The 18,058-nt window shown below is 43.0% G+C and overlaps 1 protein-coding gene across 1 annotated transcript; it reads left to right on the plus strand.

The window, feature by feature from the left end:
* The first annotated feature begins 14,815 nt into the window (after positions 1-14,815).
* LOC9648158 (DNA replication licensing factor MCM5) lies at positions 14,816-18,053 on the plus strand. Its single transcript, XM_024686784.1, has 19 exons — positions 14,816-14,972; positions 15,023-15,137; positions 15,189-15,332; positions 15,390-15,569; positions 15,622-15,720; positions 15,771-15,904; positions 15,957-16,062; positions 16,117-16,251; positions 16,311-16,388; positions 16,440-16,544; positions 16,609-16,700; positions 16,755-16,887; positions 16,937-17,032; positions 17,086-17,177; positions 17,231-17,321; positions 17,375-17,481; positions 17,534-17,663; positions 17,728-17,829; positions 17,876-18,053. The coding sequence occupies exons 1-19, from the start codon at positions 14,818-14,820 to the stop codon at positions 17,957-17,959; spliced, it is 2,178 nt and encodes a 725-aa protein (XP_024542552.1). The 5' UTR covers positions 14,816-14,817; the 3' UTR covers positions 17,960-18,053.
* The last annotated feature ends 5 nt before the right edge of the window (positions 18,054-18,058 follow it).

The raw sequence follows: 18,058 nt of genomic DNA on the forward strand, positions 1-18,058 counted from the left end.
GCACTTGGACCAAGTGCAAAGGTTGAGTGGCATGGATGCCATTCTCGGGGCAAGCAAGCCCCAAGTCCTGAGTTGGACTTATGGAGGTTGTGAATGAGACTCTTCCAAGTGGTCAGAAGTATGGTTAAGTGACTAAAGTAGAATGGAAAAATTTAGTTGTTTACAGTGAGGTCTAGGAACCAGTCTTGAAGGAACTCTCCAGTGGTGCTTCTAAATTGACTTGAGGTTGAGATTGGGACCGAGGGGCCTTGGGTGGGAGTGAGCATGGACATGGGTGGGAGTGAGCATGGATATAGGTGGTGCCGGAGGGGCCACATAAGGAAATGCTCAAAAGCAGCTCCCACTTCTGGAAGGGAAACTGGCTGCAGTGCTCCTGGCTCATGTGGAGTGGTGCCCCACTTGAGTACCTTGCCGCTCATTGGTCCTTGCCCTTCCGTCGTGAATGTGACTTCAGGTATCGAAAGTTACCTATCGACCAGTCTTTACGGACACTCTTACCTTACTGCCATAATGGCAGGAGGTCGGTATTGCTAGACCTTTTATTAGTCCCTCTTGTGCTAGTGGAGCTAACTGGGCATTTTGAGTGTACTTAGACCGGACGAGCATAAGGACGGAATCCTACGTGTTATTAGCTAAGCATACTTTGCCCGGTAAGGAGTTCCCGTCTCGTTATGTCATGCACTGGCTAGTGACAAGAACCCTCGCATATTGAGATTAGTCCCTCAATATTGCTGGATGATAGCTTACCGTGTTTGCCAAACACCCTCGCTATCATGCCTTTTGTGTTAGTCTCATTTCGGTCCTAAATGCTAATTATGGAAAGTGTCTAGATTTGCTCATTTTGCATATCTACGGAATATAGAGATTGTCCTGAACACAATGGTGTTCGTCCCGTGTCCAAATTCGCAATCTAGCGCCATTCCACATTTAGTAAGTTTCAAGCTTGTCCCAGAGACTAACTCCTGATACTAAGGAAGGCTTGGGGTGAAAGCCCAAAGCATGTGTTCCTCAAGGGGGGGGGGGGGGGGGGGGTTCCAAACGTATAGTAGGGATAGTAGGTAAGTCGGGCATGGCTGACCAACCTGAGGCATAGTTTAGCTCCCACTTGCGTGTTTGTCTTTGTTCTGCGTCTGGCTTGGGTCTAAGCCCAAGTTCCACACCATGCTAGTTGGTGGAATACCCATGTCCTTGCATTAGACCACCGGTATGTCGAAATAGCGCCAGACTCCGTTTAGCTCCATTTTGCATGTTGGTCCTGGCATTGGGATGCTGGTTACTCTAGGACTGTTCCAAGTCGCTCCAGGCTCCTATCCCTTTGCTCCTTGGGCTTTATTCTCGGGAGTTGCTACGTGGTTTGGTTCCGTCACTCCTTGGCTTCGTGCTTGGGAGTTTGGCACCGTTCCTTCGTTCAGTGGCCCAAGGCCCTGAACCTTGGGTTCCTATGGACACGTGGTATGGACACGTGGCATATGACACATGGTATCTGTCACATGGCACAAAGAGGGTTTAGGTTCCGCTTCGTGGTGTTATCCTATGGTAAATCACCATAGGATAAAGGGTCAAAACCACATGCGCTACATTTGGTATCAGAGAATATGTCTTAGGGAGTACTATACAATGAGATTGGGCAACTAGTCTTGTTGCATACGCAGAGATGAAACGATGATCCGAGTGGGTACACGTTTGGGTGTAAAGGCTTTGCAATCGTTCCTTGGGTATGGATTTGGTTACCTTGTTGTACCTTATGATGTGAGCTTGCTCTTGGGCTTATAGGATGGATTGAATTGTTCCATTTAGCATGAGTTTGAGCTTGGGCTCGTGAGTGAGGCACATTAGCAACTCAAGGTTACACTTTGAGTTAGTAGGTTTAATGTTAGCCTATCATTGGTTCCATGAGTTGTTCTTTGTACCATAAGTGAAAATAAACCTTCTCTGGGTTTGCTATGAGTGGCAAATAGGCTGGTCCGTAGCTATTTTAGCACGGCACTAGTGGATCCTTCCTAGGCATGGTTACAAGTGGATCAATCAAGATTGTAGGGATTAGTCTATTGGTTCAAGTAGTCATTGCCGTGCTCTCTCATAAACTTTTCTTAGATTTGACTGAAGGCAGTGCGAACGCAAGCTTAAGGTTTAGTCAAAGTTAAGAACGAAAAGAGAGTCATTAGGGAAGAAGGATCAAACACGTAAATCATCTTCTCTTTTTGGAAAGATGATTTGCAACGAAGTGTGACTCATTGCTCGTGTTTATATTATGCAATCAAGAGTCCCTACCCTAATGCATCTTGGAGATGATGGTCTTACAAATAGTGAGTTATGGGATGGATAGTGGTGAAACGCTAAACCATTTTGTCTATGCTTACTATTGAAGACTTGGGTTGCAATGCTCGATTCTTTTCCAGGGAACCTTACTATTGCTCCTTGAATGGCTTGGTGTTGGATTAATTTTGAGTTTGGTCGAAAAGAGAATGGCATGAGTTTGTCTATGTTGTGAACAAAAGTTAGTGGTGCTGAGTGTTGTAAATCTCTATCAGTGGAGTGTGGCATTTATGTTGCATTTTGTCGAATCGAGTTTGCACTTGATACTCACATAAACCTTTGAAGTAATGACATAGACATCGCTCGTGGTGTTGTTCAATTGATGATCAAGTCATTGTGATTTCTATATCATATCCATGTGATAATGAGCAATGTGTTTACGAAGTTGCTTGGTTAGACGATAATCAACCCCAGAGTGGTTGATAGTGAAGCTAGTTTACTTGCACGTAATAGCATTATAGTAGCTTTGACTGGATTCTCGATGGTGATCCATTATGCTAAGCTTAAGTTGGTTCCTTGTTCCTTGAGGGTTTGCCTATAAGGTATTGGAAAAGGGTTGCAACATTCATTTGCTATAGCTCATCAGTTGATCCGTTAACACTTGGAGTAAATTGTTGGATGGAGAAGATGTGTAGTGGAGGCATTGACATCACTAGCATTTGTGTTAGTGGAAGTGGCATTGTTGTTTCAAGTGATGAGGATTTTCCTCAGAGCTTGATTTTCTATGTCATTTTTTTTGTTAGTGTTTGGGCTTCACATTGTATCTTGAAGGTGATTGAAGAAGAGTGTTAGTGCAATATGGATATCTGAAGATGTGGTCTTCGTGATCAAGCCTTGGATGTTCACTTTGTATTTTACGGATGTCAATGTTGGATATCGGAAGTATGGGCAAAGATGTTCAATGCTTAAGCATATTGTTGGATCATGGGAATTTGTGTTGAGGTGAACCTATGTGAAGTTGTTAGTAAGAGGAAGTTGGTTGAGTCTTGGAAGTTTGTATTCCTAAACTGAGAGTCATTCTTTCTCTGAGATGGAAAATTTTCCACTAATTTTCTTAAGCTTTTCCAATGGCTAATCTGTTAGTCACTTTGTCTAAAAACCATTTCATTTTCGTAAGCCAATACAAACTAGTGAAGAGGTTGGAATTGACTTCTGTTGGCTTAGATCTTAGTAAGTAGTTTGTATGATACAGCCCGAAAGGGATGCTAACTTTTGGGGCTAAGGCAATTGAGTTGGATAGAGTTTGGAGTTGATGTAGAAAAGTGGCTGTTGCACTTTTCTAGAAAGGTGACCCTTGTGCCTTTCTTCTGTAGTATTATGCTTGGTGATAGGTTGCACCTTGCATTTCGTTACACTCTATGAGAGTAGTGAGCTCTCACTGATCTTGATTTGGTCTTGGTAGCTTTGCACCTTGACTGAGGATAGTGATGTCCAACTTTGTTGTTTAAGGTTAAAATGTTGGTACCTGTACTATAGCTTTGTTTATGAGGAGGCTGTGTACCAATATGAGTCCATTTCATGGTCTTCACTTTAGTTTTGACTAAGTGTTGGTCATGTATAGTTAGCCTCTTCAAGGCATGCTCAGAGCTATTAACTAGATGTGTTGGTGAGCTTATCGCGGTTGAGTTGGATTTGAGTGGTCATTTAGTTTGTGCTTGTCCATGAACCTTTATCTCAGACCTGGGGTATTACGTTCATGTTGAACAAGTATATGACTCAATAATATGAGTTTAGTGTTGGGTCTTGTGAAGGCAAGTTGAAAGGGTGATTGTTAGTTGCTTTGCGACTAGTGATTGCTTGTAAACTTTGTTAACGACTATTGACACTTGCTTCACTCGATGAAGATTTAGCAGTGATGGGTTTACTTTACCGGATGGTGTTGCGGAGGATCATGTCTTTAGACTTATATGGTTTTTCTATATTGGTATGTTGACTCTACCTTCATCAATATCATTTGGTTACGTTTAGTCCGTGGTGTTGGATTCCATGGAGTCTTGGGTGTAGTGAATCACTCCTTGATTATGTGTTATCTGTAACTGAGTTTTGCTGAAGGATTAGTCTTGGATACTGACTAAAGTATCTTCGACTTTGGTTAGCTTGGTTGCAAGAGAGTTTTGAGTGGTGATTCACTCTTGCTTTCTTTTAGCTTTGTTATGGTGTTGATGGCACTGAAGTGATGCTTTGTCATTGATATTGTTGATATTGAGATTCAAGTGAAATAAGATGTCTCTCTATAGGATTGATATTGAGTTTCATTAGTCTCGATGAAAATAATGTTGATGATTTGGCTATAGCTTTGTGTTGTTAGCATTCGTGCATTTGTTAGTTAGCAACTATATTAACGTTCAAATGAACTGAGTGGCAAGTTTGAGTTAGTTGTGTTCTAGACAAGATTATTTAGTAGGGGTTGAGCTTTGGCTTTTCCTTGAAAAGTGATTTAGCTATGGACAATGCTAACTTTACGAGATGAAGAGTTAGTGATTGGTATTGAAGTGATTGAATCCTTATTGGATTTCAATTAGGATATATCAATCATTGACGATTCTTCTTATGCTTGTTATAAAGTGCGTTACGTTGCTATAAATGGATTCATGGAGGATCGATTAGATGATCACTTGTTGAGCATAACTTCATTATGCTTAGCTTTTGGATTGATGCAGATAGGCTCTTCATTAGCTTTGGCATTATGAAGTTTGACTTATGAATGTATTGAGGAAGATATTGTGGGTTGCACCATGATTTCTTCAATAGCATTGAAGTTAGTTTATGTAGGACTCGTGATCATTGCTAGGCATGACTTGGCTATAGACTTCTTTGAGCTTTTGGTTCTTGAGTTTCCATGCTCATTGTTCCATTTGTTTGAAGTTGTTGTTGGGGAAGGCATTTTGGCTCATTAGCTTCAATGTTGAAGTTAGTATTTGCATATGGCAATCATTGGTGATGATTGACTATCATCTAGGATAGTTGATTGTCCTTGTCAAAAAGGTTTTGCTTGATTATTGTTGATATAGACTAAGTTGCTGTTCTTTGGGATGGTAAATTCTTTCTTCAACGATGATTATACATCTTTTTATTGATGGGATGATTGATAATCTTTTATGATGGTTAGTTATTTTCTTTGATAACTTATAGCTTTTCACAATACTACATGTTGTTTATAGTTTGCTCTAGATTGGTCTCTAGGGTTTGAGACATTAGTAGGATGTTGCTGACACTTGCTTAGGCAATTTGAGTTCCTTAGTGTTGTTGGCTGAGATCTATTCGGATTGACTAATGTGATAATTGGCATGAATAAGTGTTTGTTGGTCTTGCCACATTCATTCTGTTCTGTTGATTATTGTTTGAGTTAGTTTCGATAGATTAGAATGTTATTTCCTTCAGGTGATACATTCGCGAGTATTTTGCTTGTCAGTCAATGATATTTTGTGTTTTTTGAATTATCTTTAGTAAGTTGTTTGGCATACTGTCTGCCATCTTCAATAGTTCAATGCTATCATTGAGTTTTTTTGATGATATGCTGACTATTGAATTTTTTTGGATGGTGAATCCTATATTTTTCAATGATAGTGATCTTGGTGGTTCCTATCCTATAATACTAGTTTATCGGATGATAACTTACTTGGAATACTTTCATGTTCTCATGTAAGATTTATTCACTGATAATTACGACTCTAAGATATCATTGTTTATGACTTTGATATTGTCCATCTATTGATCTTTGAGTTTGGGCCAGTATAGGCAAACTAGCTTCGGCACTTCGTGTGGATGTTGAAATCTCTAGTCATGGGGTAGCTACTGTCGACTGGTCACATAACTCGCTTCTCTGTTAATGTTCCTTATTCCGTTAAAAGGGCGTGACCGTGTAAACAACTCTACCTGCCTGTTTATAGTAGTCTATTTAAACCTTACTGACGGGTTTGGTTTCTTTGCTCATGAGGGTTGGGGCCTCTGGCTTCTCTCTCTATGTCCTTGCAAGCAGAGGCGTATCACACTTTTGTAAGCTGGGTGACACCCAGAGCAACAAGGGTGGCACCCAGAGTAGCAAGGGTGGCTAACTCTGTTAGTCATTTCCTTGTCGGCGACGGCCGGGAGGTGTCTGAGCTGGTAGCACATCCGTATTAGACAAAGAGGTTCCCTCCTAACTCATTTAAGTTGGTGCATTTCTCACATGGTGTGAATACAGTGAACTTTTTCTTGAGTTGTTTCCTTGGTGGTATTCTAGACTCAAGTATGCATCGACGAGGATGTCGATCTTCTCTAGGGGGGGAGAGTGTTGCGAATGTGACTTTGGGTATCGAAAGCTACTTGTCGACCAGTCCTTATGGACACTTTTACCTTACTACCACGATGGCAGGATATCGGTATTGCTAGACCCTTTATTAGTCCCTCTTGTGCTAGTGGAATTAACTAGGCATTTCGAGTGTACTTAGACCGGACGAGCATAAGGACGGAATTCCTACGTGTTATTAGCTAAGCATACTTAGCCTGGTAAAGAGTTCCCGTCTCGTCATGTCATGCACTGGCTAGTGATAAAAACCCTCGCATATTGAGATTAGTCCCTCAATATCTCTGGATGATAGCTTACCGTGTTTGCCAAACACCCTTGCTATCATGCCCTTTGTGTTAGTCTCATTTCGGTCCCAAATGCTAATTATGGAAAGTGCCTAGATTTGCTCATTTTGCATATCTACGGAATGTAGAGATTGTCTTGAACACAATGGTGTTCGTATTGTGTCCAAATTTGCAATCTAACTCCATTCCATATTTAGTAAGTTTCAAGCTTGTCCCAGAGACTAACTCATAATATTAAGGGAGGCTTGGGGTAAAAGCCCAAAGCATGTGTTCCTCAAGGGGGGGGGCTATAGGGGGTTCCAAATGTATAGTAGGGATAGTGGGTAGGTTGGGTATAGTCGACCAATCTGAGGCATAGTCTAGCTCCCGCTTGTGTGCCTGTCTTTGTTCTGTGTCCAGCTTGGGTCTAAGCCCAAGTTCCACACCATGCTAACTGGTGGAATACCCATGTCCTCGCGTTAGGCCACCGGTATGCCGAAATAGCGCCAGACTCCGTTTGGCTCCGTTTTGCATGTTGGTCCTGGCATTGGGATGCTGGTTACTCTAGGACTGTTCCAAGTCACTCCGAGCTCCTGTCCCTTCGCTCCTTGGGCTTTATGCTCGGGAGTTGCTACGTGGTTTGGTTCCGTCACTCCTTGGCTTCGTGCTTGGGAGTTTGGCACCGTTCCTTCGTTTAGTGGCCCAAGGCCCTAAACCTCGGGTTTTTATGGACACATGGCATGTGACATGTGGCATCTGTCACGTGGCACAAAGAGGGTTTATGTTCCGCAAGGGTCAAAACCACGTGCGCTACACCTTCCTAGGTATATGGTGTATGATGCCCCACAAAGGATGGGGAGGATCGTAAGATCCAAGTATGAGAAAAGTGGGTATCTCATTGGTGGCAGAATGTGCCCCATGAAGGATGGGGAGGATCGTAAGATCCAAGTATAAGAACAGTGGGTATTTTATGAGTGGCAGAATGTGCCATGCTAAAGTCATGGGAAAGAGTTTCCCAGAAGAAAACAATTTTGACACAAAGTTGTGCATAAATTCTATGGTGTAGTGCTAATGGATAGTTGGCATAAGAGACAATCGTATTGGTTTTGGCAAAGACCTAGACACAAGTAAGAAGTGTCATAGAGGTAGGCTCATAGAGCCAATAGTGTGAAAACACCAAATGTAGCAAGGCGTGCTGCTTTGAGGTCATGTTGGCAGGTTTTTGAGAACCCCTTCCAAAGGAATCTCAATGGAAATGGGAATGGCATAGCTTAAGCTAAAAGGCATGCTGTTAGAGTGTGGTGACCCAAATAATGATGGAGGTGTGGAAGCACTAGTAATGAATTGTAGGACTTAACAACTATGAGGTAACTAAGCAAAAGGTGCAAAATAATTTATTAAACTGGCAGAAGATAACTACCTAAGACTCTTTTATTGGGATAAAGAAGTTGGATATACCCTTATGGGGGATAAATTTCTTATGTTGCAATATAATAAGTCAATGTTGTAAAGGGAATGTTCATTGTCAAAAAAGGCCATCATTAGGACATTTAAGCACTCTAGAACACCAAGAGGGGTGTTTGTGTCATAAGTGCAATGAATAAGGCCCAAGGGACAGTCCCTAGCGAATGATGGATAGAAAGTGCTATCCAAACGTCCAAGGTTGCAGAAACGGGAAAAATCTCTCTACCTGAATTAGACGAAATCAAAAAGGGGTTTTGGCAAGGCTAATGATGGGCATATAAAGGCCCATGAGTAGCAATGTTAATCCCAGTGTGTGGGATTACAAGGTGAGCATACCCAGATTGAGGAACCACTCCCTAGGCTATCGAGTAGATTCATCCCTATGAATACTTGCTAAGGCATGGTAGAAAGTGCAAAGCTATCCTCTTAGTCTGGAGGAGAATAATTGAAGAAAACATATGAGGCTAAAAAATAAAGTAGTAAAGGGATGTAATCGAACTATGAGAATCGAAGAGCATAATCAAGGGTGGTTATGCAAGTTAGGAGTGGAGAATCAAATGGGTGCTTGAGCGGGTTATTATTAACGACCGCGATGCCATGAAAAGTCTAAAATGTGAAATTATCCATATTAGACTATATGGTGATTAGGGAGCTTGCAAAAAGGAGAAGCCTTAGCAAGCTAAGGAACAAAGTTCCTTGAAGGTTCCCAAAGACAATTCTAGGTAAATAAGTACCTAGAAAGCCAAGTGTAGATGGTTCCTAGAGCGCACGGAATTGGAGTGGCGCAGTAGAAGCGTGGTCTTGAAGCTTGTCATGAGGCGAGGCTACCAAAGTTGGGGAAATAGTTCCTGAGTGTTCAAAGAAAGGGCTTTGAACGAAAATCGATGGTTAAGGACTTTCACGCTTATGCGTGAACCATGTTATGGTGGCCAAATGACTTGCTAGATGAGACTAACAAGTCGGGGGAACAAATACCGTAGTTGAAGGTGTTGCCTTCAAAAAGAGTGGCCATGGGGCCAAGTATGGAGAAGTCCATACATGATCACAGATATGTCAAGTGAGAGGACTTGGCAGTGCGGAGCAATTAGGTTCTTAAGTTATGATTTGTAGCATGCTTTAACTATAAGTTGGTGCACTAGCATGGGGAGTCACACCAGACATTTTGGATGATGCCTTTCATAAATGCATATACAGAGGTTGGGTTCGAGTCCCGACCCTTTAGTGCTTGGGTTTGAGTCCCAAATCACTAGGTGTGGTGATGGTTTGGAATATGAGGACACTCATTTTTCTGGTGGTCATAGACTCTCAGTGAGGAGATTGGTTTAGGCACACCACCAAGCAAGGGATGCTTCGGAGTTGTGATGCACGGTTAAATTGCTTAGTGTGGCTCGGCATATCTAACTTGAACACTTTGGTGCGAGTGGCACCAAGGACGTGGTGAATGAGATAGGGATACCTAATCTCAGTTGCTATAGACCCTTGGCCGTAAGGGCTGGCTTGGGTGCACCGCCAAGTGTGGGGGATGCCCCCGGGGTCATGGTCAACAACTTGAAGGTTTAGAAGACCAAATACCTCTTGGCAACTTTGTTAAGATGCCAAGGTGAGATCACTAGGTGATCTTGTGGCTTTCTTATTGGCTAAGGAATGAAGTTCCTGGTTCAAAGTGTTGATTTGAACTGTTTATGATGGTGTGGCTTGGTCAAGATGACCAACTAAGAAGAGCACCTAAGGGAAATAAGTTGTGTCCATGCAATAGCATAGTGAGTCCGAGGAAAGTAGTCTCTCTAAAAGACCCATGGGAGGGTCACTAAATTGGGCTATGAATAAAGCCATAGCAGAAAATGATAAAAAGACATATTAAGGGTAAACACCTTCTAGACTTGGCAAACAAAGTCTTTGCTATAAAACCAAAAGGATACATCGAGAATGAAGGTAGCAATCCTTGGTTCCTATGGCTCTTTTTTTAGCCATTAGTCTTTTGCTCTTATCCTTTGATAGTTGCACCCAACAACATTGTTTTGTTTTGCTAATAGTGGTCTTCCAACACATTAGTGTTCCTGGCCTAACTTTGCCTTTTGGATTCTTTCCCATGATTCGAAAAGAATCCAAAACGCAAAGTTAGGCCAAGAACACTAATGTGTTGGGGGCTAACGAATTGTGGGAAAGGCAAGGTGAACTTCCTAGAATGGGGAAATGGAATTGCACAATATGTGCAATGCAAGGTGTCAGAGACATCTAGGAAATTGACTTCAAGAAGTCAAAAATAAAAGTTCTAAAGTGCAAAGGTTATATCGATGGATTCTCAATTGTTCCGATTTGGCGAAAGTGGAAACTCCAAAGGAGGGAGCGGTAAGGTAGCCAAATGATATGGCTATGGACAACCCTAGCACAAATTATAATAACTGGAACTTAGTGCCTAAAGAAGCACGAAATAGAAGAGAGGATAATGATGCCCTCAAGTAGAGAACTTCCTAGGATGGGGAAGTGGAGTTGCACAACATGTGCAATGCAAGGTGTCGGAGACACCTAAAAAATTGACTTCAAGAAGTCAAAAGTAAAAGTTTTAAAGTGCAAAGGTTATATTGATGGAAATTGAGACTACTTGAAAGGAGTTATGGGATTGAGATAGAGACAGTGTTTCTAACAGGTTTAGCGAGAACTAAACCAATAAAAGGAGAGAACCACTACAAGTGGTTCAATCAATCGCTAAGTTGGAGAGACTATCCTCCTTAGAGGATGAGTAAGGTATGGTGAGCCTTTGGTATCAAACCATTGACAAATATTAGCGAGGTGCCAAGAATGGAAAGGGTAATATATGTTGGTATTACTTTATAAAATGATTTATCATTTGATGAGGACATTGAACTTCGTTTATGGGTGGTGGAGTTATGAGACATAAAATCCCTAGGCCCCAAAGTGGAGCTGAAAGGGTGCCACATGGTAGTGGTTGAAGCGAAAGCCAAATGAATGTAACATATTTGGACTAAAAGCTCTGACTTGAAAGGTTGAAAGCGGGAGTGGAACTCCCAATGAAGTGCTCGAGGAACAAGCGCAAAGCAAGCAATAAATGAGTCTCTAGAAAAGGGACACGAAAGGACTCGAGATGGAGTCTGAGATGGACCTGAGATGGAGTCCGAGATGGAGTTCAAGATGGAATCCGAGATAGAGTCCGAGAAAGACTCGAGATGGAGTCTAAAGTCGAGATCGAGACCGAGACTAGGACCGAGACCAAGACCAAGGCCAAGGTCGAGACCAAGCCAAAACCCGAGTCCGAGTCTGAGTCTGAGTCCGAGTCCGAGTTCGAGTCTAAGGGGGTGAAAGCCCAAAGCATTTTGAAATGTTGTCCCAAAGTCCCAGACTGTGGAAAGGAAGAGGAGTAGCCCTTTGGTGTGGTGACCAAGAACACAATCACACAGTGAGGAAGTCCCAGAAGACTATGGGACTTAGTGGTCAAGCTTGTGGGCTTCGATCCAGTGGCAGTGTTGGCGAACATGGCCATGGGCAGAAAGGGACTCGGTAGGGACCGGAAAAGGGATATTGGGGAAAGCTTTTCCTCATGTCTGCGGGCATCGTAAGGATGCTAAGGAGTGGATCTGGGATGATCACTCATTTATGGATGGCTTAGTCTTTGAGAGATGGGACTGTGATGTAGGTGGTGTTAGACTACTGGTGTGACCAAGGTGAATGGGCATGGCCTTAGCGTAACGGGCTAATATGTCAGTGGTATCTTGGGGTTTCGATTATGGGGTCAGACACGTGGAGCACTTGGACCAAGTGCAAAGGTTGAGTGGCATAGATGCCATTCTCGGGGCGAGCAAGCCCCAAGTCCTAAGTTGGATTTATGGAGGTTGCGAATGAGACTCCTCCAAGTGGTCAAAGGTCTAATTAACTGACTAAAGTAGAATGGCAAAATTTAGTTGTTTACAGTGAGGTCTCGAAACCAGTTTTGAACGAACTCTCCAGTGGTCCTTCCAAACTGACTTGAAGTTGAGATCGCAACCGAGGGGCCTTGGGTGGGAGTGAGCATGGACTTCGGTAGTGTTAGAGGGGTTACCTAAGGAAGTGCTCAAGAGCAACTCCCACTCCCAAAAGGGCAACTGATTGCAGTGCTCTTGGCTCATGTGCAGCGGTGCCCCACTTGAATACCTTGTGGCTCATTAGTCCTCGCCCTTCCTAGGGGCTTGGACCTTTGCTTTGGGATGGAAGTGGGGGGGTAAAGGTACCCATATTGGGCCGTTAGGCCGCGGTGTTTCGCCTCAATGTCCCGAAGTAAGTGTTGCACCCAAGGCTTAGGATTTAGAGGGTCCCATGATCAAGTTTTGTTGTACCAAGGGATGTTAGGAACTTGGAGGCTTGGTATGCTTAGCTGTTTGTGCCTGCGGGGAGTGTAGCCGAACCTTAAGTCTAGTCTAACCCGGGGAGGGGGATTGGGAAAGATTTAGGAATCCGTAGATGGATAGCTAACGCTCCGTTGCTCGTGCAGTGAGTAGTTGAAACCAAGTAGGACCAAGTAGGAGCTGGTACAATAGGTGGGAACCTTGACAAGGGAACTTAGCTAAAGCCAAGGTAGTGTTGGTTGAATAGACGAGGTAAGCTAGCAAATTGAAAAGGAAAACTTTGTGGCTTACAATTTGGTATTGGAGCCTTTTCCTCAGTTTTAGCAAAGGATAGAGGCGAATTGCAAAAGCAGGGTGGAAACAAACCAAGGCGAAGATGGAACCTCCTCAAGAGCTGGAGCCTCTGGTTGAACAAAAGGCTATGGATGAGGAATCTTTGCATGAAGAGGACTCCAGTGAAGAAACTTCTAAATAGAGGTTTAATGATGAGATTCAGTCGTCCAAGGCTCGATTGGACATTCTAGAAAGACAATTGGCACAAACCAATACCTTGCTGGAGATTCTCATATGCAAGCTAAAGCGTGACGAAAAGCAAAAGAGAAAGTGAAAGATTGCAGATGTTGGCAGCACAGAAGGTGCAGACCCTTCAGCAAAACCAAACAAGGTCAAACAAACTGAAGTGGAATCAGTCCCTTAGGTAGTTCCCAAGTACAAACCAAAGTCCCCGCCGGTCTTCAAGGGAGTGAATGACTATAAGGTGGTGGAGAATTAGTTTTATGATATGGAAGACTATTTCCGAGTATTGCAGTTACCGAGCTCGGAGAAGGTCCTATATGCAAAACCATACTTGGCAGATAATGCCAAGTCTTGGTGGAGAACAACAGATGCCAACGAAGGATCTGTGGCCACTTGGGAAATGATGAAGGCGAAAATCCGTGTGACTTATGTTCCTCCGAATGCTACTCTGCATCTAAGGGATGAATTGAGTAGGCTGAAGCAGACCAGAACCATTCAAGAGTATATGAATGGGTTTATGGCAAAGAGGATACTTGTCACAAATATGGGTGATATGAATGTGTTCCATGCCTTCATATTAGGCTTGCAAACTTGGGCTTGTGGTGAGGTGATGCGTTGAAACTCGACCAACTACAAAGAAGCGTTGAATGCGGCTATCAAGGTGCATTTCAATGATAACTTGCAAAAGGAGAACACGATGGGGTCAGGGTCCATAATTAACAAAGGGGCCAAACCAAAGGGAACATATAGCAAATGGAAATTCAAGAAGAGTTTTTCTAAAAATGAGTGTTTGGGGTTCCGGAAAGGCAAATCCGGTGGCCAGCGAGTAAATACGTGGGGGAGTCAAGCAAAAAGAGACAAACCCATGGATAAAAAAGTCAAGTCTACTAGCAGCATGGGAAATAAATATAATACAATTGTAGTGAAGCGAGACACTTTTCGATGGAATGTTCCTACCCAAAGAAGGCTAAAGCAAATATAACCATTAAGTCGAGTGAAATCCAAATTAAGGTATGTGATTCAATCCCTAGCTCAAAATTACTCATTACACGAGCAACTTTGGTAGAAAGTCGTTTACGACATCTACTAACCCTTCGAAGGAAGCTCGGAGGTAACTTTGTTAATATCCTTATTGACACAAGTGCTTTGGATAATTTTGTGGCTGCAAACATAATCTAGCAAGCTAGACTAACGGTGCAGCGGCTGAGTGAACCAAAGACGATAGAGTTTGTTTAAGGTAGCCAAAACATTGATGAAATACTTTGACAAGCGAAAATCAAAGTAGGGATATAGAAAATACACATGGATTTCACCATGTTTGACATGGCGGGATTTGACGTAATCTTTGGGATTGATTAATTCAATCAGTTTGTAATAGCCCTTCATGGACAAGGGAAGAACCTTGTGATACTGACGAATGCCTCTAAGTTATAGTTAAGACATTCATGTTTGGTCAAGAGAATGTTTTTCAATTGTGGAGTTGATTAAACAGCAAACATAACTAATCTCAACAAACCTCTTGAAATCATTAAATTTGCCAACCACCTAGCATAATTTAAGTATAAAGCAAATCTAATAATTTCCCGCCATATTGGTTATTCCCGCCATTTTCTGGGTCTAGGGTTTCTCCCAAATGTCTGGGTGGGACGAGGGCGCCGTGTTCTACAGCGATCAGGCGCAGTACCCGGAGCAGGATGGATCCCCTGAGGTCACGCGCCATTCCGCCCAGCGTAAGTTCAAGGAGTTCTTCAGGAGCTACTCTCATCCAGATGGGAGCTTCACCTACAGGTGCCCGTTTTACCCTTTGTGCTGCTCAGGCAATAATTTCTGTTTGTCAGGGAAAGTCTCCTTCACAACCCGAAATCTGTGGAAGTGTCGATCGAGGACCTGCATTTCTTCGATGGAGATCTGGCGGAGAAAGTCCGGAATTTTCCCACGGATTATTTACCTCTGGTACGATTCGTTTATATGCAAGTATTTATTCTATCTTTTTTTTTTCTTTAGCTCGAGAGTGCTGCGGCAGAAGTAGTCGCGAGTTTGCAATCGAAAGTCGCTGCTGAAACCGGTGAAATGGCCGAGCCTGATACTGGCGAAGTCCAAGTTTTACTCGCCTCCAAAGAACTAGTGTCATCGATACGAACTCTTGGGGTGATGAAACTCTTTTCTCTCTGGTTCTAATCTGTGTTCTTGTTGTGTGTGATACAGGCAGGCTGGATCTCGAAGCTGGTAAAAGTTTCTGGCATCATAATCGCGGCCTCAAGGACAAAAGCCAAAGCCACTGCTGTGACTTTGTGCTGCAGAAACTGTAAAAACGTGAAGGTAGTTCCATGCAGACCTGGTCTCGGTGGAGCCATGATGCCACGCTCTTGCGATCATGTTCCTCAGGTTGGTTTCATTTTTTGCGAGTTTTTCTTATTGCTAAGAAGTTTAAATGCAGCCTGGTGAAGAACCATGTCCTATAGATCCATGGCTTGTGATCCCAGACCGGAGCAAATATGTCGATCAACAAACGCTGAAGTTACAAGAGAATCCTGAGGTAAACAGTTTACATATTTTTGGTCCTTTTTTGAGGTTTTCCATATGAAGGATGTTCCTACCGGGGAGCTCCCTAGAAACCTTCTGCTAGCTGCCGATCGAAATCTAGTCCAAAAGACTGCTCCTGGTACTCGGGTCACAGTTCTTGGAGTATATAGCATCTTCCAAACCGGAAATGCAACTACGTGAGATTGTGTTTTCAAAAGGTCTTTCGCTGGTTAACATTGTCAAGTCCAGGCAAAAAGGAGCTGTGGCAATCAGACAGCCTTACTTAAGAGTTGTGGGAATGGACCATGCAGCAGAGGGGAATTCTAGAGGCGCGCCTTCTTTTACAGCTGACGAGGTTGGTTGAAAAACAAAATACAATGCGTCCTTTTAACTCGTTTTTGATTTTCAGGAAAACGAATTTAAAGAGTTTTCTCGGAAGCCCGACTCGTACCAGCTGGTTTGCAATCTTCTTGCACCTTCAATCTTCGGCCACGACGACATAAAAAAGGCCGTAGCATGTCTGATGTTCGGAGGTTCTCGTAAGGTTAGCACATGACAGCCAGGAATTAAAATATGGGATTTGATCTGGATTGTGTGGTTCAGTCACTACCCGATGGAGTACGTCTTCGAGGCGATATTAACGTTCTTCTTTTGGGAGATCCGTCGACTGCAAAGTCTCAGGTTGGATTTCAGTGCTTTGGTTCTTGTTTCTCTAATGTTTTCCTTGTACAGTTTTTGAAATTTGTGGAGAAAACTGCGCCGATTGCTGTGTATACATCTGGCAAGGGTTCCTCTGCTGCTGGATTGACTGCATCCGTCATACGTGATGCGAGTTCGGTAGGCTTCCGTAAATGCCATCTGTTCCACTTGTTTTTTTCATTCAATTTGTATGATGTTCCAGCGAGAGTTCTATTTAGAGGGAGGAGCGATGGTGCTTGCCGATGGAGGGGTGGTTTGCATTGACGAATTTGACAAGATGAGGCCAGAAGACAGGTAAATGAAATCTGATCTCGATTTATCTTTTATTGATATAATTTGTATGTATAGAGTAGCCATTCACGAGGCTATGGAACAGCAAACAATCTCTATAGCCAAGGCTGGCATTACTACGGTTTTAAATTCACGAACATCAGTACTGGCCGCAGCCAATCCTCCATCTGGACGTTATGACGATTTGAAGGTGACCAAGTTCACCTTTACGTTGTCGGTGTTCTAACCGCTTATATCAGACTGCTCAAGAAAACATTGACCTTCAGACAACTATTTTATCTCGATTTGATCTGATTTTTATAGTCAAGGATGCAAGAGATCATCAAAGAGACATGGTACGTCAAATTATTTCTTATTACTGTTTTCTACTCCTCGTTTTGTGTTTCAGCAAATCGCTCGGCACGTAGTAACAGTACATGCCTCAGCAGGTTTTGGATCAAAAGATGCTGATGTTCGTGAAAAATATAACTGGCTTAAAAGGTTCACAAATAGTTCAAAGTTCCGTTCTGTAGTAACTTGTAACCTACGTGCAGATATATTGAGTTTTGCCGAGATCGCTGTAGGCCTCGCTTGTCCGATTCAGCTGCAGTTATGCTACAAAACAGTTACGTCGAGATTAGAAAGGTACTGCAGAAATCTGAAGCTCCTACAGGTTCTAAGTTTCCCTTAATTATCAGCAAATGAGAGAGCAAAGCCAAACGGGAGAATCGACTCCTATTCCGATTACAGTTCGCCAGCTTGAAGCCATCGTACGAATAAGCGAAGCCATCGCTAAAATGCAGCTGTAAGCCAATTTTTTTGCCTATAACATACGCTCGACTACTGCCTTTTTGCAGTTCACAGGAAGCAACAGAAGAGCATGTCACCGAGGCCATTAGATTGTTTTACGTGTCCACAATGGATGCCGCACGGTCCGGAATAACGGACAATATTACCGTGACACCGGAAATGAGAAACGAGATCCAGGTTCGTCACCACATATCTGAATGCAATCAATTCCATTTCATTCTAACCGAGCGCTTTTGTCCAGCAAGTGGAAACGCAAATAAAAAGGCGCATGGGAATCGGCAGCTTCATGTCGGAACGGCGCTTGATCGATGAACTAATGCGGATGGGAATGCCCGAACCGACGGTAAGATTGCTTATTACAGTTCATCGCTAAGAGCTCTCGTATACAGGTGAGGCGAGCCTTGGTAATCATGCACCAAAGAGACGAGATAGAGTACAAACGAGAGAGAAGAGTGATAGTCCGAAAGGCTTAAAAACCAGCGGTCTCTCGTGAAGATTACAAGGCTCTTTACAATCGTCGTTTACAGACAGAGTGATAAGAACTTGTCCAGCAAGTCTTTCAGACAAGTTTT

Source organism: Selaginella moellendorffii, unplaced genomic scaffold (assembly GCF_000143415.4).
Source record: "Selaginella moellendorffii unplaced genomic scaffold, v1.0 SELMOscaffold_50, whole genome shotgun sequence".
Lineage (NCBI taxonomy): Eukaryota > Viridiplantae > Streptophyta > Lycopodiopsida > Selaginellales > Selaginellaceae > Selaginella > Selaginella moellendorffii.